This window comes from Homalodisca vitripennis, chromosome 2, assembly GCF_021130785.1.
Source record: "Homalodisca vitripennis isolate AUS2020 chromosome 2, UT_GWSS_2.1, whole genome shotgun sequence".
Lineage (NCBI taxonomy): Eukaryota > Metazoa > Arthropoda > Insecta > Hemiptera > Cicadellidae > Homalodisca > Homalodisca vitripennis.
In genome coordinates this window covers 188,299,835-188,318,455 of record NC_060208.1, presented here as the reverse complement: position 1 = coordinate 188,318,455, position 18,621 = coordinate 188,299,835, and the positions used below count along the sequence as shown (strand labels likewise).

The 18,621-nt window shown below is 34.3% G+C and overlaps 1 protein-coding gene across 1 annotated transcript in view; it reads right to left on the bottom strand.

The window, feature by feature from the left end:
• LOC124355176 (rho guanine nucleotide exchange factor 2) overlaps window positions 1–18,621 on the bottom strand; it is a 195,317-nt gene that overhangs the window by 115,488 nt on the left and 61,208 nt on the right. The window contains 1 exon segment of the mRNA XM_046806178.1: window positions 3,129–3,278. Within this exon segment, the coding sequence (XP_046662134.1) occupies window positions 3,129–3,278 (150 nt within the window).

The window sequence follows — 18,621 nt, the reverse complement described above, 5'->3', positions numbered from 1 at the left end:
GTCCTCTTTATTCAGTGTTAGTAATAATGTCTAAGTTATATAGTTCATTAGAAGTAACCAAAAACAAAGGATACTTTCTGATATACCTTATCCTCCCTAAAATATCTATCTGAGCATGTGCATTATTAGATTATTCTGTGATGTGTTCAATGTAATTGATTTTAAACAATTAACTTTAAATCAATAATAAGTAAAACAAATACAGATTTCATACCACATAGAACTATATTTGTGTAAGTAGATACTTGAATAGAATTTGAACTATTAAGTTTGACTGCAAGTTTCAAAGTTGCAAGTTGTTATTCAGGTTATTCCCTATGTTTGCATTGATTTATTTTGAGCAACAGATCTATCCATTAATTATTTGACATAGTAGGATCAAATCAGTTTCCATTTTTGCATTTTGAGAATGAATATATTAGTCAAATGGATTATAAGATATTATCACATACGAAATTAGTATAAAATTTTATACTATATATAATATAACTAAATAAATAAATATAAATGTAAGTATAGAGACAGAAAGGAGAGGATATATTATAGATTTAGTTTTGATTGCATGCAAAAATGCCCTTCACTTATTAACTGAACATTATTTGGTTGGGAAGCAATATCGCAATGCTATCTTATTTTTACTATATTATATTACAGAAACATTAATTACATTAGCGTATGTAACATGTATTACATTTGGACTTTAGATCTATTATATACAAAAAGTGAATATACTTTTAGATGCACGTTTGCAGACACGATTAAAAAAATTATATTATACTGAATTTTTTACAACTCTGACGTAAAAAATGATGTTTTTTAAAATTATTACATTAATAAACTTTTAATGATTCAATTACGTTTGTTATTGACGATAGAAGATTTGAAGGAAAAATTATATCGGGCAATTGGATTTCGGACATTTGCCATCGCTATATGTTATAAAATGTATAATACATTTTGAAAAATTTCAATTGTTATATAGTCTATTTTTTTATATTAAGACCTTTAAATAGATATGCAACTATATCTTTGCTTACATCTGAGATTTTATATCATCTCCTAAAGGGCCAATCTCCTGAGCAGTTAAAAGTTGATAATTTATCAAATATTTCTTAGGTCCTATATTTTATGTATACTATTTCAACATTATAATAGAAAACAATACAATTTACAAAGCTATTGCAATACATTGAACTCTCTGTATTATATACATACGAGGTCTGCCTGAAAAAAATCTAACCTGTGTATATATCTTCGGATTATTGCTATTCCTTGTCATCTGGGCCATGGCATCCTTCGAAGTAGTCCCCATTTGATTGAACCACATGCTTCCAGTGGTGCTTCCACATCTTAAATTAGTCCTCAAACATAGATTTTGGAATAACCTTCAACCCTCCTGTCACATTACTTTGAATCGTCTTGATGTTCTAGAACCGCTTTCCTTTAAGCGCCATTTTTCATTTTGGGAACATCCAAAAGTCGCAGGGAGCTATATCAGGACTGTACAGAGACTGGCGAAGCTGTACAGTCTTGTGTTTGGCCAAAAATTGCTGCACAAGATTTTATGAATTACTGGCATGTTATCCTGGAGAAGCCAGTCACCGCTTGACCAGAACCACGGTTTTGTTTGACCGTGGCTCACCTGGACTCTTTCACTGTGAAGATTATTCTTTAGTTTCAAGATCGCAACCATAAACTCATGAGATTTCACAGCAAAGGTTTTTCTGCTTGGTCGTGAGTAATTTTGGAATAAATTTTGCACACATGTGAGTAATTCCCAAAATCTTATTCAAAATTTCCCAAACAGAAGTTTTTGGTATTCCGAGATCATTTTCTAGTTCATGAACAGTCAACTGACGATCACCTTCAATCGAAAGTCGTATGCGCTCGATGTTATCTGGTGTTGTTGTCAGTGAAGGTCAGCCAAAACAAAGGTCAAACTATTAAAAGATATATGGCCTTTTTAAACCGCCTTTTCCATTCTTTTATTTACGTTGTGCCCATACTTTCATCCCCAAAGAAAGGCCTTCTATATAATTTCAATTGTCTCCATACAACTCTTTCCAAGATTTAAGCAAAACTTGATGCAAATTCATTGATCAGTTCTTTCTGTCATTTTCAACAGTACACAAATGCGACAAACAGAAAAACATGTGACACATAAACACATGCTGCGTGCAACCCAAGGCCAGAAAATACAGCATTCAGGTAGTTTGTGAGGAACTACTAGTTAAGCTTATACCTCGCAGAGGCCGCTTTGGCACAAAGATATAAATGCAGGTCGGATAGTTTTCGGACAGACCTCGTATATTTAGCTGGCCATAAGCCCATTTTGTACTGGGTTGAGATAGAAAGCTCTAGTTCCCACTGCTTTTCTTCTTTTATCAAGACCTTTCAAATGAGGTGTAACTTAATGGGTCTTTACATTTAAACATTTTGAGCCGCCCTCCCTAAAACCCATTTTGGAGAAATGGACAAAGTTGTAACAGTGACTTAAAAAGTTCACTTCTATATCCTAGAAAGGTATCCTGAGTTTCATCTCTCCATCTTTATCCATAAAAAACTAAATAGAATGTATATATATATATATATATATATAACAATTATTAGACCTTGATATAAAGTTCCTTTAATATTTCGACTTTGCCGTTTTCAAAAAGGTATAATAAAAATAACAACACAGCAACCGATAACTTCACACTCCTCACTCCTATTATAATTTTCACTTTTCACTAACCAGCCAAATAATCTCTTGAGACTGTTGGTGTTATACAGTATGAGTTTAAATTATATATATTATAATATAAAATTATAATAGGAGTGAGGAGTGTGAAGTTATCGGTTGCTGGAGATGTGGTGACATGGTGGGGAGTGACAGTGATATTGGTGATGAGTGGTGAGTGGTGAGGAGGAATGGTAAACACGGGGGAGGGGGGGGGGGGGTCTCTTCACCGAACACCTTAGTAGTCAAGGCTGTGTAATTGTAGGAATTTGAAAAATCTAATAAATATCGAGCAATGTTTGCCCATATGAGAGTGGAGAGGAGTGGGAAGAACTGGAAGGTCCCCATGAGGATCAACTAATCCAATAAACAAGTAATGCTAGCAGTTTGAAGTGCTGTCACTCACCTAATACTGGGTAGTTCTTTCCGGCAGGTGAGTGGGGGGTGACGCTGATGATGGGGACGAGTGGTGAGGGGTTGGTGGGCACTGGCGGGGCCTCCATGGGGGCCAGGTAGTCTGTGATCACGTCCTCGTCACTCTCCTCCCCGCACTCATCTGTAACAGTACACAGACTTTAGTAGAGTTCTCAGTCAAACATGTGTATGTATAATATATGTAACTTTTGTCTCAAAATTATATTGGCAGACAGTCACTCTTTTATGAGTAAGAATTATTCACCAAAATTCTGAGAAACTGTTTATATGCACATGTGGTTCAACATAACTAAATTCGTTTTGAAAAGTGATTCAACCTAAAAGGAATTTGTCATTTAGAACAAAAGTCTGAACCTAATAACTTCCAGGAATGTCGAAGTGGCACATCAACTAATTTTAAATTTAATTTTTTTATTGAAAGTTACAAATATTATACATAACAGATGATGGAAAATTTGTTATTTGTGACATTCGATAGTTTATTATTACAGTAATTTTTTTAATTTCAGTTCTGTTTAATTTTATTCAGTGATGGAATATTTTATCTACAGGATACTTTAAGACTAACGATTGTGAATAGCAGAATTACAAACAGATCTAGAAGTACATTTTCATTGGGTACGTTTAATCTGAGTTGTCTATAAATTATATAATTTTACTAGTTTCTTAATGAATAAAGAATGAAAAATTTAAACTTTTACTTATGTACAACGAATCTTTACTTATGTATTACAACCTTTGTACTATCGCATATTGTTTAAACACATTACTTATAACTTTCAATTTAATACTCATTCTATACAACATTGTAAAATAAAATTAACGAGAATACCTATTATAGAAACAATAAAAAACAATTGAACAATCAAAAGTTTTGTACTAACTATACATTGTTCCACGTGGAAAACCAATAAAAGTGAGAAACACAAACTTCTAACCGCTTCGTGTTGAACAAATATATCAGTATAACAAAGTCAGACGATGGGAGGTGATTCATTTAACAAACAGAAATGGGCAGAACGAAACATTGCAAGGGAAACACAAACAGAAACTCGCGCTCGCACCTAAGTTAGTTGCAGGACGCAGTAGGGAAGCGGGAAGGGGCGATATCTCGCTCACTAACACTCTATCCGCCGCCGCCGCCAACTGTAACTACATCATTCACTCAGCCTTTATCGACAAACTTGTTGAGACCAACACCTGTTCGTGTTCGGCTGACAATCTCGGTGCAGACGCAGCAGAATATTCTATTCAAATGTAGTTAACTGTGTACATGTTGTATACAGTGTCAAAGTAGCAGTTATAGATTGTACATTCCTTGACACAAAAATAGTTTCAGAATGTAAAACGTGTATAAGCTATTAAAATTCGTAGGCAATAAGGACGAAATCGGCCAGGAAGAGATATATGACACAAACAATATGACTCCGGCCTAGGAAGACCTCATCATACCTTGACCATGACCCACCAACCCGGGCCGGAAGGTCACAGATGCTGTGAGTGACTCATTGAAGAAATAGCGGCCTCCAGGCTATCCTTGTTACCAATTTCATCGACACCCAATGCATTGGTCCTTATATACAAATCTAAAAGGTTTTTTTATATTTCGGCTCATAAGTTCAAGTAATTCTAACAATAAATATTTCCAAAAGGTTTTTTTTAAAACACGTAGTTCCAAATAAAATCAAGTTTTCTGGTTGAACTGAACACCATGTCGCTGAATATCAGTGTCATATATTTCACATTGAGAAATTTTTCGTGCAAAGCAGCATAAAACGTCTGCGGTAGATTCTATGGGCCTAACTATACGGACCGAAAACCGGCATAGTCTATTCTGCCCGGCCGCATTGACGTGACTATACGAGCAGATTATATTACCCGATTTTCAGCGTATCGAACTATACGAGCGTTTTTAGACAGACGAAACGCACATCCATTTTTTAGAAGTCAAAATGTCGTATCACAATGGACGAGGAAAGAAATTGTTTGTGTCGGTGCATTGCATTTGCACATGATGTGATAGTTTTTATCTTCAACCATTCGACCATAACTTCATTTTATCCTTTGTTTGAAGTTTATTTTTGACGATGGGAGGATTTTGAAGGAAACAGGATTTTTTCCGGACATTTGCCATCGTTAAATGATACAAAAAACAGTAACACAAAGATTCGAGACCTGCAATCTGATGTCTTCTTCAGGTAAATAACTAACCTAACTACATAATTATAAACTAGGTTAAAATAAACAAACCACACCAGAGCGTTGTGACACACGTAAGTTAGGAATCACAACCACCATGTTGTGTGTCAACTTCACCAACTTTAAAACACGCACTTAAAAAAACAAACACTAATTTTGTTTATTTTAACCTAGTTTGTAATTATGTGTTAGGTTAGTTAATTACCCGAAGAAGAGATCAGATTGCAGATCTCAAAGCGTTGTGTTACTGATTTTTGTATCACTGAACGATGGCAAATGTCCGGAAAATGCCGTTTCTTTCTCTGTATCGACCATAATCACCTTCGACTTGTTATGTTTTGGCATTATTTCTGCCTCTCCACCTGTTAACGCGTCCGTCGGCGCGGAACTTTAGCTCGTATTGTATGCACCGACCGATAACGTAGGTCCTGATAGTCAAGCTTTTCTGCTGCCGACTTTCGGTCGCGGATTTTCGGTTCGAATAGTTAGAGGCGACGACACAAGCGGGGACTGTGGTCGACCAGCGATAAAAGAATGTGACCGAAAGACGACGTCAAACGATAATATCTCACTACCACCGAGTGTCTTTCCAGCCAATGATACCTAAGTGTTGCGCCCTTTAAATGCCAGTACTCGCAGTTATATGCAGCAAACGAGTTCGCTATACTTTATGTGTGTAATGCAGAACAAGGTTTCAGTAACGGTTATATCGTAAGTTCATTATCACAAAAGAGAAAAATGCAAATCTTCTGTACACCGTGGTTGTCAGCACTGGCATAGACAACAGACAGCATCGCAGTAACACGAATAAGTATGAATTTTCGCTCTGACAATATAAACGGAACTACATTTTATAGTAAACTAGCTGTTTTCGCTGAATTATATTTCCAATGCCGATGTAGAGTTTGTCTTGTTACTACTATCAAGAAAATCTGATAAAAGTGTATGTTTATAGCCATTGTACACGTACATGTACTTTATTATAAATTGGTCTAACACTCAACCGTTAAGTCCAACAAAAAATGTATTTCAAAGACAAATATACACCATAACTTAGCGCCTTCCAATAGAGTTTGGCTATTTAATATAATTAACTGTCTCGTAATTGCAGTTTATAATGTGCAGGCGATTTGAAAACGTTGATCCCTTGCAGAGCCGTCTGGTGGCGAGTTACATCAATGGGCAAAGCGTATAAACCTTCTCCGTGGAAAAATACATATACTTACAAATTTTCATAATGATCTGTCACATAGTGTACGATTCTATAAAGGACATATATACAATCATTCATTTATATATATATATATATATATATATATATATATATATATATATATATATATATATATATATATATAATAATTATAATATAATTGCAAAGAAAGCTATGCTCGTGGAAATATCGTACAAAAATAATCAACTAAGCAAACAATGTTGAAAAAGGAAAACAATTAGAGGATTTGCCTAACTATGATCGTATTATACACAACACAAAAGCATGATTTTTTTATAAACAGGGTACAGAATGCCATGAATTGCGCAACAAACGTTCATGACAAGCGATTCCAGAATGTTATATTGATACAAAATAAAGAAAAATATATGAATATTCTAAAACGCTTACCTGTCTGTTTATAGAAATTCTAAATAAAAAGTACTTAATTAGAGATTACTTACACAAAAGAATTTGGTTGAACTGAAAAGTGTAACCTATATGTACTTGGTTTTTATCGAGTACATACACCATAAATTGTTATATTACTTATTGTAACCGACGCTCTCTCTGGTACTACTGTGGAGTGGTTACTTATTATAACACAATCGTACAAGGAACTTATCGTACGTCGTTGTACAGATTTTTCCGTGTTATCGCTGTAAAAATTGCATGATCGTTAATACACGATCGGAATTACACAATTACGATCGAGATCCATAGTTGTTGCAATTGCTAAGTCTATGCCATCAACTGTTACGTTTGTAAATTTGTGGTTGTGATTACTTGCCGCGATTGGTCATAGAAAATTTAGTATTAAATTCGCATGAAAGCAAACCACGAGTAGAGGCTCGACGAGTTACTTGATTATTGCCACACGCTATCATTTATTAGTGACAACAATGATTAAATCGCATGACGTCAGACTCAGCTGTTATTATTTAGGCACATAGTATGCTGCAAATTAAAGCACCACTGTTGCGAAATTTACACTGGTGTCTATTGGTATGAACATAATCATCCTTACTTTTGGCGCTATTCCGTTATTCTTAATCACATTACTTTAACAATACAGGGTGATTCATGAAGTTCTCCCCCCACTTCTACAGCACATTGTACTAGTAAAAAATAATGAAAAAATGTTATATAAACATAGGTCCGAAAACGCTTTGTTAGCGAGTTACAGCTAGCGAAAGATTTCACCTGAATTCCTGGGTAAAGAGTTAAAATAAAAGCCATACTGAACTTTTGGAAAGGTTAATTAAGTAAGAAATATCGTGGATTCTTATGTAATTTTTACCTGATAAAGCTAATAAAATAGGTTTCAGAACTGTACCTGTAGTAGTTTTTGAGGGATTCAGGGTTAAATGCAAAAAATTGGGGCAACGAAACAAATGTTTTTTTAAGTTTGATGTACAATAACTTTGTTAAATTGGTAATAAATACATAAAATCAACAAACATTAATTGTAGAGAATTTAATTCTGAGAAAATTGATATAATCAAAGTCTAAAATAAAAACAGAAAATAAGTACCAAAAATCAATTTTATTCAGTATAATACATTACTAGCTGTAAAGAAATACCGTACGGTATTTAGTTAAAATAAAACAAAAAACAAAATGTTTGTTCCTTAATGACGAGATAAATTGAGAAAACAAGATTAACTGTTAAATAAATTTGTTTGTAAATAAAAATATCATGTTTTATTACCTTGTATTATTTTTTTTAAATAAAAATTTTACATCAAATGTTCGAAAATAAATGAAGCAAACATTTTCCCATTATTGTTTACTAATCATCGAAATGCAGTTTTTTGTTTTTATTAATTTCTAAGTTGGTAACGCACGAATAACAGCTGATCAACAATGGTATTCTGTACTGTTACGTTAGAACTGTGTATTAGTGGTGTTTTGCAAGCTACAGCAGGAGATCGGGTTCTGTGAATCGTGTTATTACATGCAATTTTTCTGTGTGAGTTATAATTCGATTGTTTATTCAGCGAAAAAATGCCTTACTTATTTACATCAGAGGAATACGCTGATATGGTTTTTATTTTGGGTTACTGTAATGGTAAATTGCTAGAGCTGCTTGTAGAAGAATATAAACTACGTTACCCTAATAGGAGGATTCCAGATACCAAAAACAATTTCAGGAACTTTTCGTACTCTTCGGGAAACAGGATCACTACCAAGTACTAGAACCAATTATGAACGAGCTGTCCAACTTGATGATGATATTGTTATTAATGCTGTTCATCGCAGTTCAGGTGTAAGTACACGACATATTTCTAGGCGGATAGGAGTTTCGCAATCAACGGTGTGGAGGTCACTTAATCGAAACAAATTTTATCCGTTTCATAAACAAAAGGTTCAAACATTCTACAGCTAGGAGATGGTCCGCTTCGCTTAGAGTTTTGCAACTTTTTGAATATTAATAATCAACTCTACAAGCGTATTTTGTTTACGGATGAGGCACAATTCACTCGGGATGGTGTCAATAACTTGCACAATGAACACTCATGGGCAGATGACAATCCACATGAGGTAGTGGAACAGAACTTTCAAACACCGATTTTAGCGTCAATGTCTGGTGTGGCCTTTTGCACAATCGGCTGATTGGACCTTTCATATTACCTGGACGCCTAAATGCTGAGTTCTATTTGCATTTCCTTCAAGAAGAGTTGCCGCAGCTGTTAGAGAATGTTCCTTTACATCTCAGACAAAATTTGTACTTCCAGCATGACGGAGCACCTCCCCACTTTTCACGTGCCGTTTCTGCTTACTTAAATCATCAATTTCCTGGACAACTGGATTGGTCGTGGAGGGCCTCACCCTTGGCCACCAAGATCACCAGATCTATCTCCATTGGATTATTGCATCTGGGGATGGATGAAAGATATTGTATACAAGACAAAAGTGAATTCTCGTGATGAATTAATTGCCCGTATTATGGATTCGGCTGTGCAGATACAGGGGAAGTCCCTGAAAAAATTAAGAAACGCAACAAAAGCAATACACAAAATGTGCTGCAAAATGTATTGATAATGATGGGCCTCATTTTCGAACATCTATTATAAAAAGGTGCGTACGGTTGGCCCAACCTGATTAATTTTTGCTTAAAACTAGTAATGTATTATACTGAATAAAATCGATTTTTTGGTACTTATTTCTGTTTTATTTCAGACTTTGATTATATCAATTTTCTCAGAATTAAATTCTCTACAATTAATGTTTGTTGATTTTATGTATTTATTACCAATTTAACAAAAGTTATTGTACATCAAACTTAAAAAAAAACATTGTTTCGTGCCCCATATTTTTTTGCATTTTAACCCTGAATCCCTCAAAAAAATAACACAAGTTACAGTTCTGAAACCTATTTTATTAGCTTTATCAGGTAAAAATACATAAGAATCCATGATATTTCTTACTTAATTAGCCTTTCTAAAAGTTCAGTATGGCTTTATTTTTACTCTTTACCCAGGAATTCAGGCGAAATCTTACGCTAGCTGTAACTCGCTAACGAAGCGTTTTCGGACCTATGTTTATATAACATTTTTTTTCATTATTTTTACTAGTACAATGTGCTGTAGAAGTGGGGGGAGAACTTCATGAATCACCCTGTATATTTATCGATTTTTACTGACCATTCTGCGGTTTAATGTATGGCATAAAAATATCAATTTTTCTGTTATTCCGAATTACAGATTTCAATGGCCACCATTTAGAAATAAAGAAAGTCATTTTCAATTTATTTTTATATAATACTTTGCCCACTTGTTATATATACGTAGCGAATCAAGGATAAGGATAAAGTTAATAATGAATATTAACTTTATTTTTTATTTATATTTATATTTTTTATATTTATTGAGAGTGGTTTTTTGAGAAATACATGTATATTTAATAACAGATATGTATATACATAACATGGAGTCAGAACGTATTACACTATAACCCTTTCTTAATTTTTGCAAGAACAATCGTGTCCAAATTCTCGAATGGCTTCTTCACTTGGCACCGTGCTTAACAAAGTTAAACAGCAAAACTTTTGGAGTCGGCATGGATGATGATGTAACAAGCATTGGTGCTTCAACAAACTTCTTCAAACAACAGATTATATTATGGCGTGGCAGAATTGTTGCTTTCTATATTCCAGTTAATTGAAATAAGCTAATTTATTTGTTTTTTCAACGTTATAAACTAAAAAAATTTCATGGTTTCGCATTATTAAAAACGTAACCGTATGTAACATATTCCTCACCTTCAGCACGTATTGAAGCCGTGTTATTCAAAAATCGTTAACACTATTGTTGTTTTTTTTCCTCATTTTAAGAATACCAGCAGTTAATTTTGATGTTGTTTGTTTCAAACCATGTTTATATCACAAACGCATTGGATGCTCATTGTTCACAAAATAGGCACAGCGTATTTGTTTTTAATTTAGTTCTTCTTGAGATAATAAACTTCAATGAAATAAAATTTGCTACTTTTCATAACATACATCCTGTTATAGGCACTTATCAGATATGGGTTATCTGATACATGATAACATTTCTAAACACTAAATACACAACAAGACAGTGAATGACACATAGGCTACAATAATTGAAATAATTATGAAGCATAGCTATATACTTATTTATATGGTTTTGATTTATAAACATACGAGTAAAACGGATCAACACTGACCACAGAAATCTCATAGGAATCACTGTTAATAGCGCGATCCAACAGACACGCCCAGTACCGGTACTACTATTAACGGGATCTAACACTAGCGAATTGTATTCAATGCTTATGGTTATTAACTTTAGTGAGACGCACGGCGCAGCGACCAATGGATTAAAATGGATATTAAAAATATATATTATAACTTAGGATATCATATCGGTAAATAGAAGACGACTAAACATAGGATAGTTTTCCTTGTTTGTGAGCGGTACACCTCAGTTAACTGTAGAAAGTTCAGGATTTGTAGATAATAGTTGACAGCTTATCGGTACCGAAGACGTTGTCTCAAAATTATTGCATTATCTTTTGTGAATGGCACAGGATTTTTCAAATTATAGAAATGTATGTTGAAGACAAAGGGAAGTAATTATAGTTACATACGTTATAGAATAAATTAACTATGAATAAAGAAATGAGACGTACTTGATTACAAAGATCAAAAATTTTAATACGTGGTTACAGGTAATTAAACTTTGAGTAAGCATTAAAAAAAAACATAAAATAACCTTTACTAATTAATATATTCAATGATTGAACCATCACTCCTGCACAGTTTGACAACGCGTTAATCTGCTTCTCTTTGCAACTTTACTAATTACATAACGTTCTTCTGATTCTGATACTTTTATTCAGAATTACTATTTTGCAAAAATTTGGTTTTCAAAAGAACACATTGATCCAAAAAGATAATTTATCACGGAATATATAAATTTTTCAACTTAGAAAGATATTCAAGCAAACTTCCCGAAAAAATTGTGACAGGGGTTTTAACATGGACAATTGACAGTGGAAGACTGTGGGCAGAAGCGGCAGCATTCTGAATCAAGGTACTCATATATAGCTCATGGCTGCAGCAGCTATAGAAGAGAAAACATCCACTAGCCATCTTCGAGGAAGGACTCTGAGATTTTGAATCATGTCACTATAAAACTAAGAAAAGGCGCATGGCAGAACATCTTTCACTATGTTATTTTTTTCTAAATTTGGGATTAAAACGCCAACATGAAGTTAATCACATTTAACTTTTAATTTCTTACTTTTTACATTTACAAATAATGGTTCTTTAAGTTTAAATAATGAACGTCCCATGACGGCCACATACATAAGTTTGAACTTGAACTTGAACATAACTAAAATTAACTGTTTTAACTCAAACATACAAATGTTTGCAAACTTAACTCTATGACGTGAAGTGGTAGTCTCATCAGGTACACAATTGATGAGACAATGAGACTACTAGTTCACCTATCTGATGTCGAAACGATGTAAATGTTTCGTTTTGAGCTTCTTCGTCGTCAACTTTCATTGGATCTCTTCAGACTAACATGACTCTAGATTCCAGAGATTCCAGGAGTCAAGTCTGAGACAGCGTCATATATTAAACGCTGCAATAAAAAGAATGTGAACTGGAGCTAAACTAAAAATTCAATTGAATCAACCCCTCCTACCGTAGCTACGTTATTTGAAGTAAATTATGTGCATGAGATTTTTGTTCAGTAGCCCATAAACACGCTGTACTGTGAGACGTCTGGACTCGAATTGTGTTTTTGTTCTGTGACATAAGTCGTGAAGCTTTAATATTTTATAGTTTCATATAATATAAGGTATACACAACAATTTTCTTCTTATATACTAATAAGGACTACCACATCATTCTTGTTCAACTTCACTTATTAAATACTTTTTTTACGTGATTATCTTATATATAAATGCATAACCCTCCCTCCCTCTGCCCGAACAAATCTATGACAGTTGGTTTAAATCGATGTGAATTGCCTTGGTATCTCGTACATTTATCACAATTAAAATTACAAATGTACTTGTATTACGATATTATTGTATATTCTTATTTAAATTATTTGTTTCAAAAAATCAAACTAAATTAAACCTTCAACTGCCGTCCCTACACTCGCATGTTTGGTATACATAGTCTGTCGCCTACGCATGTTACCCTTTAAGGACCATAAGAAATGTGGCATGAAAAAAAAGTTTTTATTCTTGTAAAACATATTGCAGTTATGTAACTAAACTATTTATTTGTATTTAAAATAATTAGTACACCTAGTTTATTATATATGGCATGGGACAAATGTGTCCCTACGGACGGTAACGGAACTTGACAAAGATACTGCAATGGCATATATTTGTCCCAAGCGGACTGTAGTAAAACCTAGTAAATTGAGTAGTTCACTATATTTCTGTAAATTTACAAGTCTTTGTAGGTTTATTTAGGTGATTGAAGAAAATATTATTTAATAAAAAGTTGTTTCATTTACAAAATTATGAAATTACAAAGCTTACTTATCAATATACATGTTCGAAAACGTGTCAGTTTATTATAAAAAATAACAATAGAACATTGTTCTTATGTTGATTAGTGAAACTGTTCAAAGCAGTTTCTTTCATTGATAAAGCATAAATGAACTTGACTTATTACACATATACAGTTTGTTTGGGTTTCTACTTTGTTCTTGGTACATTCAACACATCGACGTCTGATATTTGTCTTTTTCATGATATGTTCTGGCTTCAATGAGGGTCTAATTTTAGATTTCCTTGACAATGGAGTATTGGGGAAGTAAAACGCATTCTATTTGTGTAGTCACCAATTTAGACCTCGTGCTATCATTTGTCGGTACTCAAGAGATGTAACAGCTTTTGAGCTCTTTCATATTGTTTTATGTAAAATAAACGTTGACTAACAGAATCCATCTCACAAACTTCAATTCAATACCCTAACTAACTAGTAAGAAGAATAAAATGGCATAACCTCAAAATCTAATTTGCCAAACTGAAGGAAACTGTAGTCAGCTGTTCTCAATAAGGCTAGCCAACCTATTTCCCTCACAGTCCATAGGGACATATATGTCCCAACGAAAAAAAGTATAATTATGAGCAAATAAAAAATAATATTATCAGATTTTCTTTCTAAATATATTAGTCATGTTGTATTATGATAATACATCAGGCAATTCATCAAAATTTGCATTAAGAATGTTTGTGCAAAAATAATAAAACTAAGAAACACATTTATAATTATATTGCATAATTAGATATTTTTATGATTATGATTATAATTAGATATGACAAAGAAGACTTTGTTTTACAGTGGGAATATTTTTTAAATGTAGTTCTAAGCTTTTTGAATCAATAATAATTAATATTTATGAATATTAACTTGACTGGCATATACAAAAAAATTATTTATTCTGGGGACACATGTGTCCCTTAGTCCTTAAAGGGTAAGGCTTTGAAGGGTAAGGCGTCAGCTAGCTCCCCCCCCCGCTCCACGGGAGGTGTTTCGGCATTTAAACTGGGTTTTTTTGTTTTGTTTTTTCTTGTCAACAAATTGATAATTACTGCTGTATTTTAACCTTTGCGGTAATAAGATACAACTGTAAACGGAGCCGTAAGTTTTTTATTATATTACACAAAACCGTATGAAAACAGTAAATGTGTTAATTTATGCAATACTGTTAGGTTTTCTAACTACAACTCTTGGAAAAGAGTACAAAACGTTTCAAAATTAGAACATTTTCAGAGAGAACAAAATGTTACCAAATCAAGTCAATTGGTTGTTTGTAGCTCATTGTCTTGTTAGTTGTGGATCTACAAAAATTAATTAGTATTTTGAAATAATTAGAATAGATTCCATTGGTATGATAAATATACGTTTGGATATGAGGGATTGTGTTCAATTTTGTTTAAATAAGAATCAATTTTGATTCAGGAAGAGTTTTTTTTTAATTTATAGTCTACATACATAAAATTAATTACCAAATTGAACAATTTGTATATGATAACTTTTTATAATGTTTGAAACGATACAAAACTGAAACAATAGTTCTTTAATAGTTTATTAATATTAAAAACACAGTATTAGATTATATACTAAATATTTGAGATATGAAGACTTCAATCTATATACACAACTAAAGTAGCAAATACTTGTATTCAATTATTATGATTCAGATAGCTCGAGAAAAATATATCCCCCCCACGATATCAAATTGTGGGAAGAACAACCAGCTGTTCAAACGATCTCCCTATCAACCTCCTATGAGCTCTTCCTGAGCCTGGCTTATTGAAACCCTGATCATAAACTGTTGTTCTATTTGTGAACTGATTTATAACGCAAATTAAACTCCATTGTTACCGGTTAGAATTGTTATTTGTTATTTCACTTATGTGGACATTTTTACATTGTTTATATTACTCACAAGCTAAAGATTACTCACTACCAACTGAAACCTTGTTTTTAGCCCTCCATCAAATCGAACAGTTTTGTTTTGAATCAAAAATAACATTTTGTCCGTACTTCTAATTTTATTCTACAATTACAGTTATAATACAGTGTTTCATAAACAATACTTCTTGAGTTTAATTCATATACACGTTTCACCACACAGCTTACACATAAATAAATCACAACCTACACACATTATTGTACATAGTTAAAAAGCGACAAAAATTACTTTTTCCACCGTGTGGAAATAATGAACCAATAGGTTCTTCAATATTTATGTGACAAAAAATATCTTTGTTTAAAATTTGTAATTGACGAAGGAAGGTTTGGAAGGATAATGAATGGCAGCATTACGTACATCGCTATGTGTTACAAAATTATAACATTACGTTTGAGGATTGAAATCTACCCTCTTCGTCAGGTGTGGGGTCAATTAATGTGGTACAAAAATTGTTTATTTCTGAAACGAATGATATTTTCGGCCCTTGTTGTGAAGTTCACAGGAGAGTAGGAGAGAGTATAAAATGCTTGTCAATCTTGCCTTTGGTTGCGTTAATACGAATTCAACTGGAAGTTAAATTAAGGACCACTCTCAATCACTTACTGTACTTCCAACTAAGTTTCATCCTCTTCACTTGACGTTAATCATCTTCCGGCGTCGCCTCAGCCCACAAAAACTATAAGTAAGAGTCGGTACTGACCGTTCAGTATGTAGAACAAAAACTCTTTCGCTCTCATGACTTAGCAAATACAAATACTAAAGAAATTCAAATAATGTCACGTCAAAATCAGAAGAAACAAAATGAGTGTAATACACCACGACAATGTTATACAATAAACTACAATATTACATACAAAATTCAGTTTCAAAAAATTATTTATTCCTGAGCATATTAAAAATCGAAAAACAGGGAAAGTTATATTTTGGCTATAAAATACTATATATTTTACAATTTTAAATTATGCAAATATAAGCGAATGCTGTTGTTCCAGCAAATAAAGTATTTAATTGAAAAAGAAACGTGCTATTACTAATACAGCGTGCTACGTATACTGAACCATTGCGCCTTCCAAACCTGTAGTTATAATACTAATTTATATTTATATTTTATATATTTGTAACATTATATTAGTTATTGGTTAGAATATATAGAATTCACATGAAAGACATCATTGGATAAGCACTATTATTAATATACTTGACATAGCACACGTATTTTAAAACAAGTTAGTCCAATGGCCATTTAATGTCATTCATTAATCTTGATTATTATTTTGGAGCTCAATCATTTTAGTAATAAAACTCATTATAAAAAATTGCAGACTTACCGTATCCTAATATCAATAAATTAAGAAAACAGCATCATATTTAGCAAACGTGAAAAATTCACCATTAACTTCCTCGAAAATAAACGGTCTTCCGTCCAAACAAAACAGACAGTGGAAGGAAGCACAGCACACGGTATCAATAGCTCGCTTCAAGAGTACCTACTTCAAGGGCTTCACTATATTTAGCCCCACGTATCATCTGGGGGTCACCGCACACCACATATTGTGGGTGCACAATATCAGACCACCCTACTATCTACCGCTGTCACCTGCCTGCTTTCTGCTACACACCACAACACGAGTGCGCTATCGTACTACAGCTAAGTACTAACTACTGTACAATCTGATAGTAGTACTGCATACGTACCAGTGCGCTAATCTAACTTACTGTACAATCTGACACAATACACCACCCTGCTGTCACCTGCACACACCACAACACGAGTGCGCTAATCTAACTTACTGTACAATCTGATGTGTATGCACAATATCGGACCACCCTACCTAACTACCGCTGTCACCTGCCTGCTTTCTGCTACACACCACAACACGAGTGCGCTAATCTAACTTACTGTACAATCTGATGTGTATGCACAATATCGTACCACCCTACCTAACTACCGCTGTCACCTGCCTGCTTTCTGCTACACACCACAACACGAGTGCGCTAATCTAACTTACTGTACAATCTGATGTGTATGCACAATATCGTACCACCCTACTAACTACCGCTGTCACCTGCCTGCTTTCTGCTACACACCACAAACACGAGTGCGCTAATCTAACTTACTGTACAATCTGATGTGTATGCACAATATCGGACCACCCTACTACCTAACTACCGCTGTCACCTGCCTGCTTTCTGCTACACACCACAACACGAGTGCGCTAATCTAACTTACTGTACAATCTGATGTGTATGCACAATATCGGACCACCCTACCTAACTACCGCTGTCACCTGCCTGCTTTCTGCTACACACCACAACACGAGTGCGCTAATCTAACTTACTGTACAATCTGATGTGTATGCACAATATCGGACCTCCCTACCTAACTACCGCTGTCACCTGCCTGCTTTCTGCTACACACCACAACACGAGTGCGCTAATCTAACTTACTGTACAATCTGATGTGTATGCACAATATCGGACCACCCTACCTAACTACCGCTGTCACCTGCCTGCTTTCTGCTACACACCACAACACGAGTGCGCTAATCTAACTTACTGTACAATCTGATGTGTATGCACAATATCGGACCACCCTACCTAACTACCGCTGTCACCTGCCTGCTTTCTGCTACACACCACAACACGAGTGCGCTAATCTAACTTACTGTACAATCTGATGTGTATGCACAATATCGGACCACCCTACCTAACGTACCTACCTAACTACCGCTGTCACCTGCCTGCTTCTGCTACACACCACAACACGAGTGCGCTAACCGCCAATCACAATATCGGTACCTAACACCGCCTGTCATACACACCACAACACGAGTGCGCTAATCTAACTTACTGTACAATATGTGTATGCACAATATCGGACCACCCTACTAACTACCGCTCACCTGAACTTGCGCTAATTCTAATTACTGTACAATCTGCTACCCTACCTAACTACCGCTGTCACCTGCCTGCTTTCTGCTACACACCACAACACGAGTGCGCTAATCTAACTCTTACTGTACAATCTGATGTGTAATGCACAATATCGGACCACCCTACCTAACTACCGC